This window comes from Pelecanus crispus, chromosome 14, assembly GCF_030463565.1.
Source record: "Pelecanus crispus isolate bPelCri1 chromosome 14, bPelCri1.pri, whole genome shotgun sequence".
In the NCBI taxonomy this organism is placed as follows: Eukaryota; Metazoa; Chordata; class Aves; order Pelecaniformes; family Pelecanidae; genus Pelecanus; species Pelecanus crispus.
In genome coordinates this window covers 17,486,240-17,494,187 of record NC_134656.1, presented here as the reverse complement: position 1 = coordinate 17,494,187, position 7,948 = coordinate 17,486,240, and the positions used below count along the sequence as shown (strand labels likewise).

At 48.7% G+C, this 7,948-nt stretch overlaps 1 protein-coding gene across 1 annotated transcript; it reads right to left on the bottom strand.

The window, feature by feature from the left end:
• Window positions 1–790: 790 nt before the first annotated feature.
• Window positions 791–7,948, bottom strand: AAR2 (AAR2 splicing factor). The gene is made up of 3 exons (XM_009493467.2): window positions 7,180–7,948; window positions 5,108–5,337; window positions 791–2,014 (listed from the first exon to the last, which is right to left on the bottom strand). Exons 1-3 carry the CDS (start codon window positions 7,946–7,948, stop codon window positions 1,847–1,849), a joined length of 1,167 nt encoding a protein of 388 aa, XP_009491742.2. The 3' UTR covers window positions 791–1,846.

Here is a 7,948-nt window from a genome sequence, read left to right as displayed (position 1 = left end):
ACTTTGGAAGTCAATTTGCAGTTATTGTTTTTGAGATTTAACAAAGGCACACTCAAATTGAGCTATCCATCAAAGAAGTGGGAGGATTGCCAGGACAGCCTGCAAAGCCTGGCCAGGCGGCTGTGCAGCCACAGAGCACCGCTCCTCTCTCCCTTCTGGACAGGTAGGTCCCCACGCTCCTTGCCACCTTCGCTACTTACATCAGCGATCAGCGTTCTGCTCCAAAGCCACAGAACCGGTCAACAAACCGAAGAGGATACCTTTCATCAAAGCTGGGACCATTCCTTACAAACGATTTGTCCAGCTGGCGGCTGCAAAGACAGCACTGCCTGTGGACACAAACAACGAGCAAGAAGACAAGAGGAGAGCACAGAGAAATTACGGTACAAAAGATCTCAAGGGTGTTAAGGACAAGAAAGCACGGAAAGAAAGATTTAAGAACCAAACACTTGCCAAATCAGAGTAACCTCCCCTAAGGGCCTGTGGTCAATACGGAGCGCATTTAAAACAGACAAACCAAGACACCAGAGTAATGGAGCGCAGAGCCCCTGAGGACAGGGAGGAAACGGCACCGAGCAGCAGACGAGGGCTTCTGACAGCCGATTCCTGTGGGAAGTTCCTGGTTATCTGGAAACACCTCATCACACACCTCCTTCCCAGAACACGGATGTCACAGATACCATCGTGATTTTACTTCTTGGGACGCTGGCCATCCCGATGAGAAAGAGAGGGCTGTGTCACTGTACCATAAGCTTTGGCTAAATAAAAAACTATTCGTACAGATGTTTTCTGTAGGCAAGGCTCTCAAGATTTATTTTGAACTCCAAAAGACTGACAAACAGCGTTATCTTGTTAGACATGCATACAGACAAATTCCTGAAGGAGTCTAACAGCCGAGAAAGTAACAAGTGAGTGTAGGACCAAGTCCCTGTGCAGCTCTGAACAAGCAGCACAAGTTTTCTTACAGCCTACCTGTGGGAAACAGGGAGAAAGAAGAGACTGTCACCAGTGAAAATATGTAAGATCACCAATTATAACAAAACAGAGGATCCAGTTCATGGGGAAGTCTGACCTTTTATCTCATGCTGGCTCTCTTCTTCAAGACCTGGGTGACTACTGTCCAATAACTCTATTTCTTGTTACCAAACTGTTAACCTTCTTTTACCTCAGGCTAAACAGAGTGTCAGCAGTAAATACAGAAGGCTTTAACAGAATGGGAGGAATAGGATACCTCAGTATTAGGGGTATGAAATGGGAGGAATTTTGCTGTGGCTTTGAGGAGCCTTCCACAACAGATCACTGCAATAAATCACAGTAAGCAGCATCAGCATCCAACACAGTTTTGAAACAGTTGTGGTTACATCCCCGTAACGCAAGCCTAGGAAGAGCAGAAATTCTCAGTTCACAGCCTGGGTTCAGGCTGTCAAAAGCTGCAATGACCAGTCACGTGGGCTTACACTCCTCGCTCCGGAGGCATCAAATCGGAGCAGCAAAGGCTTCAAGTGTAAGCCACAGATGCTCTCCAAACAGGGTGTCACCTCCAGCCCAGGAGGACGGCAGGGACCAGGATCCAGAGGTCAGCTGAATACAGAATGAGGAGATGCTGCAGAAGAGCTAGGGAAAAAAACCAAGGTGTCCAAAGTAGCCATGTGACAATACTCAAACTCCTCCAATAATTCTGGTCTCCTCGCAAAGTTAGGAATCCTCCTGGGTCTTCCTCACCTGCTTCTACAGCAGAAAGAGGAGTCGGCTTCAGAAACAGACTTTAGGAAGCTGGCAAGGTTGGAGAAGATGTGGAGAAAGAGTTATTTTAAAAAAGCTGTTTGTTTCTAAGCGAGCATTTTGCTTAGTCCACCTGCACGCCCTCAGGAAGTTCTACCACTACAGGAGCGCAGTCATCAGGCTCTGCCTCAAAGTCCCATTTAAATTTCTTCGTTAGGTGATCCTTGAATTTTTCAGCCTTTTTCCTTAGGGTCTCATCAACAGCAGCACTGCACGTGTAGGAAAAAAACACCTAGAAGAACAGAGTAGAGGTCAGTAAGAACTCAGCCATGGCACAAGCCGTGCAGCTCCTTCCTACAAAGACGTCATCAACAGGGCGCACGGGGAAAAATTTTGGGTTAGGCCCCTGGTAAGGGGATCTACCACCCTGGAAACCACTCCAGCTTTGGGGCTACCTAAACAAAGCCTACACTTCTCCCTCATCCCACAGCCAAGACAGACATCCTGCCTTCACTCCACTGAGTCAGTGTTAGAAATATTTGCACTAAGGTAATAACTGTGTTTCAAGCAGGATTATGTATGTAATTAAATATGTACTATGGAATCCTGAAATACGCTGAAGTGCGAGCCAAGAAAAATGTCTGAGCAGAAGCGGGGGGGAGGAAGAAGACTATCGGTTTTCATTTGCCACATAGCCAGTTTTACAGCATATATCAAAAAGGCCGACAGGTAATTATACCCATTTTTTTCATGGTTGGATAGACCAGGAGATCCCCCAAAGTATTTTTGTAATGTGGTATCACCAACACCTTGGGATACAGAGGAAACTTAACAAAATTACCTTGAAGGTAAGAGAGGAATGGGAGCTCTCTGGAAAAAGTCCAGTTATCCCCAGCACAGCCATTCCCTTGAGCACAGGGCACTGCAATCTGGACTAACCTCTAACGTTGGCTCCCCTCCATCACCCAAACACACACAAATCTATCAACTTTTCACAAATTCACAGCTTCTGTTAGCACTTTGAGCGTTAAAGCACCTGTGTATGACTAAACAGGGCATTTAGCCTCAGAGCCCATCTCATCAGCCTGCTTCTGCTCCTCTTCTGAACTCGTGATCCAGAATTCATTTCCACAGGAAGAAACTTATATTTCAAAGCCAAAGAAAACAAAATCATTGCACAACAGAAGTGAAGGGAAGGCCCTCTGGAGAAGAAGCAGGCTCTTATTTGGGAGAGGCCTACTGACAGCTGGATAAAACACTGACCACGAACAGCAAAGTTTGTTGCTTTGTTTCTGATCATTTGCCTTTTCCTTGTTCATTCTACTATGCAACTGCCTCTTTATAGCAGAACTCTTACACAGCAAGACTACTATTAAAAACAAAAAAAAGATTATACTTCCCACTTCTCCTCAATGAACTGCACATTAAATTAGTTATTTCATCAATTTTTTTTTTTCTTTAAACATTGTTAGGGCTGCATATTCAGTGGAGGTTATGCTGTACACTTCTTGCCTTAGATCAAACTCCAAAAATAAAGTTGCTGTATTCAAAGCTGAGCAAAAGCTAACGCAGATAAATGCACTCCCCCGACACAAGCCATTTTGCACTTCTTTCGATCCACCTGCCCACATCCCCTTAGGACTGTTAATTCTGACGGCTGTGTACGTAAAGTGACTGGGTAAGGCAAGTCCCAGAGGTTCCCTGGCACTGTTTCAGTGCATCAGGGAAATCCCACAGGAGCAGAGGAATGGAGAACTTTCAGCAAGGAGAGGCTCAGTTCAACCATAAGGCGAATTTCTTGTTACTTGGAACGTGGCAACCCTTGCTAGGGCTGAACAGCCATCGCTGAAGCCAGCACAGCCACCTAAAGGCATCAGCTCCTACTGCTTAAGTAAAAAACCACAGTCCGATGAAATCCCAGGGCGTACAAGACTCAGGTATCCAAAAAGAAAAGATAACCAGCAAGACAGGGTGCTTCCAAAATTCCCATCAGGTGGGAAGAATGGCTGGTTGACACGTTCTTTGTCCTGCTGTAAATTGACAGTGCAAAGCGTTGTTCTGCGAGAGTGGTGCAAGCCGAGCTAGATTTTCCAGTCCTGTAATGGGATGGAAAAAACCCACCAACAAAAATAAAATAAAAACGTAAAAAATCGAGACTTTTATGAATCCAAATTCCAAAGAAGTGAAGGAAGTCACTTGATTAAAGCAACGCTTCCCGTAACATTTTACCCAGCAAATTAAAAACAAACACCTCCCCCCTCCCCAAAGCTACAGCAAGAACTCAGAGTTACAAGCAGAGACGCAGCCACTCCCTGAGAAATAAGGCAGCACTACCAATTTGCATCAAGCACCTGCAACACAACTTACTACTGTTTCTGCTGGCATTAACTTTCGTTGCTGAGCTTCAGCAGTGTATCTGGTTTGGGCTTTTTTTTCTTTTATTTTTTTTTAAACCAAGTTTTACTTAGTCTGCTGAGCTGTTAGCATGGTTACAATCAGTGGGAGTAACTGGTTTCACTAGTGCCGAATTACAGATTTGCCCATGCCTGTCCCAGCAGAAGCAGTGTTTTCTGCATTTTGGACTAACCATAAATTCCATCTGGATAAGAACTTGATTATAGGAAATCTTCAGCTTTGCTTAAGCCTAAGAGGAATGGAAAAGTTTCTTAAATACTATCAATGTCCTAAGCTCAATAAGGTTTCACTGCAACTTCTCTGCATCCTAAGCACACCATTCAAGCTGACCAAAAATCAGCTTCATCGGTCTTTTATGTCAAAGTTGGGGTTTTTTGTTGGTGGTGTTTTTTTTTTAAAGAGAATGAATGGCATTTGGAAAAAAAAAGACACAGACATCACCTTGCACTTGCTCAGCCTCTCTCATAGCTGTTCAGCTTAATGTAGTCAAAGGCCTTAAAAATTTTTAGAAAAAGTATGCTGGTACAGTCTAGTTGAATTTGATGTGCCACTCCAGAACTCTAAAACCATGCTGATGTAGCAGGCTACTTTCAGCACTATTTGAAAGTAAAACATAATAAAAAAGACACAGTCCCCATTCTCTGTTGCAGCCATCTTCATCAGCCTTTCCCCTTGTTGCGTCGCTTGGCTGGCCTCTCCGCGTGTGGACTAACTCAATTTTATACTGCATTACTCTTCTAAGCGTAGCTTGAGCAGATCAAACTCTAAGATGACACACAAATGGCATTTCTTTGTAAGTAGCACAGGGAAAAAGTAAAAGAAAATATGCGTGTGCTTAGACAGGCTCGCTATCTCCCACACAGCTCAAGAGCAGCTTAATTCCTTTTGCAGCTTCTCCTGGAATTTGCTCTAATGTCCTGTATGCCCTCTCCTCCCACTCCCACTTTTCAAGAGATAGGTGCAAACGTACCTGTAAGGTGCTGGTTAAAAAGTTGTCCTGGGAGACAATGTCCACAAAAAAATCAGCTGGGATTTCACTGAGCTGGTGATACAGCACAGAAATGAGATTGATGTAAAGGTCTCGATACTTCCCTATGGCATTTTCAGATCGGCACAGGATGTTCAAGAGTCTTTTCCAGTGCTCAAAGGCATCGTATACATTCCCAATCAGGAAGCAGATGAAAGCAAACTGCAACTCAGCTGCACACATTCAGCAAAGGAAAACAAAACAAAACACACATAAGACTAAAAACATATCCAAGGTACGTGTCCTCTCAAAAACTCTGTAAGCGATTGCATAAAACTCTAGGTTTGCCTTTTGCACGAGCATTCTGCCCTCCCAGCGATTCTGCTAACAGCAATCAATGCTCCAAACACTATTTCCTAATGCTCTGCTCTTCAACTGGAGAAAAAGCAAAGCATAATCAGGCAGGTCCACCCATAACTGTGACTATCATCTCTGGAGAGTGACTTTACAGGCAATCAGAGTAAACAGCCACCTAAGGACTTCCACTGTCATCAGTGTTCTCAAAATGACACCCAAATAAGAAGTCAGCCATCACTGTTATTCTGCAAGCATTCACTCTGCCTGTGCCTGGGTTTCCAGAGCCACACAGGAGTGCAAATGCTTTGCCCTTGAACGGACAGGCTGTGGGAACAGTGGGAGAGGGGAGCAGTATATTAATAGATGTTTTTTTCCTCACTGAATTAAGAGTCAGGGTTTGTCTCACTGGACGCTTAGCACCAGCTATTTTGCTAGAATGATGGCATCACCATTTCCTAAGGTAATTTGTTCTTTGCATATGCTAGAGTTGTGTTTGATAATTTTAATAAAGAATAAACTGTATAACACTAATCTAGAAAAAATGGAAGAAGGGAAAAACAAAGGCTTATTCCAAACCTCAGTAGCCTCGAGGCTCCAGCTCAGCTGGGTTCCCAAGCCCTCCCTCCATCCTGCCACGAAACAAAACCATACTCCAGGACCTCCACAGATGTGGTATTTATTCATCTCACAAACTGCCAAAAAAGGCTGGCAAGTAACTGAGACCCTGCGACCAGGAGCCGCAGCCCTGGCTGTGGCCGTCTCCTGCAGCAGGGCTGGCAAGCCCCAAAGGCTGCTGCAGAGAGCTGCCGGCAGCACACGCGCAGCCAGGCAGGGGAGCGGCGGCTGCCTTGGGAATTGCCTGCTGGGCGACCTGATACCACCTCACCACCGAAACGGGAGCAAGAGTCTGAAAAGTACAGTGTTCAGCCCGTTCAAGAACTCCACAAACTTCTGTCCTGTTGAGTCTCACAGTTAAGGGAGATGCCTGAGGGCGCCAGGGAACAGGGCCCATGGAACAGGTGCAGGGTTCATCCCTGGGCTCTTGTTTTACAGCAGAATGACTTCATTCATAGAACCACAGAATGCTTTGGGTTGGAAGGGACCTTTAGAGGCCATCCAGCCCAACCCCCTGCAGTGAGCAGGGCCATCTTTAACCACATCAGGGTGCTCAGAGCCCCGTCCAACCTGGCCTAGAATGGTTCTAGAGATGGGGCCTCCACTGCCTCTCTGGGCAACCCATTCCAGTGCCTCACCACCCTCAGTGTAAAAAATTTCTTCCTTATATCCAGTCTAAATCTACCCTCTTCTAGTTTAAATTAATTCCATTACTCCTTGTCCTGTCACAACAGGCCTTGCTAAAAAGCTTGTCCCTGTCTTTCCTGCAGGCCCCCTTTCAGCGCTGCCAGGCCGCACTCAGGTCTCCCCGCAGCCTTCTCCTCTCCAGGCTGAACACCCCCAGCTCCCCCAGCCTGGCCTCGCAGCAGAGGGGCTCCGGCCCTCGGATCATTTTTGTGGCCTCCTCTGGGCCCGCTCCAACAGCTCCACGTCCCTCTTGTGCTGAGGGCCCCAGAGCTGGGCGCAGGGCTCCAGGTGAGGCCTCACCAGAGCAGAGGGGCAGAGTCCCCTCCCTCGCCCCGCTGGCCACACTGCCTGTGAGGCAGCCCAGGATAGGGTTGGCCATTCTCCCAAAGCGCCCGAGGACCCTCTGCGGCACTCACCGAGCAGATCCAGAGGCTGGCTGGCGTACCGCTGGTTGATCACCTTCTCTAGGGCGTAGCTGAGGTCCATGCTGTGCCTGGTTATCTCCTCCGGCGTAGCACCGCTGGGGAACGTCTGCTTTGGCAGCTCCGTGAACCTGATCTCGGTGCCGGCTTTCGGCTTCATCTGGGGCAGCCGCGCCAGGCCCTCGGCGTAGCTCCGGCACTCGGCGCCCAAGGCGGGCAGGCGCTGCTCCGCCCGGTCCCTGCTGTACCGCCCGGCCGCCACCGGCAGCACCTCCGAGAAGGCGCAGATCTGCCCGCTCTCCGGCTGCAGCTTCTCCATGGCCGCCTCGCTGACGAAGCTGGTGAGGGAGACCCACTTCTTCAGGGTCTCGTAGGGGTAGGGACCCAGGAAGGGCTCCAGCTCCCGCAGGTTCTCCCGCAAGGCCTCGGCCTCCCTCGCGGCCACCGGCGCCAGGCCCATCGCCTCTCTGGACGCGTCCCACCGCAGCACCCGCACGTCCCGCCGCTGCAGGCTGAGGAATAAGCCGGTGCGGGGCCCCGTCTGCCGGCCGCCGCCCGCCTGCCCCGCGCTGCAGTGCAGGAAATGGACGCCCGGCGGGATCATCTTGACGCCGCGGAACGTGGGGCCCACGGTCCAGGCGCTGTAGTCGATGCCGAACTCGGCGCCCTCGGATACGCCCAGCACCACGACGGCGGCGCCCTCGAAGAAGAGCTGCCGGGCCAGCTCTGGATCCAGCTCAGGCACCGGCCGCGGGCCCGCCAT

Coding starts and splice junctions, on each gene's coding strand:
- AAR2 (XM_009493467.2), bottom strand. CDS start 7,948: ATGGCGGGCCCGCGGCCGGTGCCTGAGCTGGATCCAGAGCTGGCCCGG. Junction 5,338..7,179: donor CCAGCCTCTGGATCTGCTCG/GTGAGTGCCGCA, acceptor GAATGTGTGCAG/CTGAGTTGCAGTTTGCTTTC. Junction 2,015..5,107: donor TTTTAACCAGCACCTTACAG/GTACGTTTGCAC, acceptor CTGTTCTTCTAG/GTGTTTTTTTCCTACACGTG.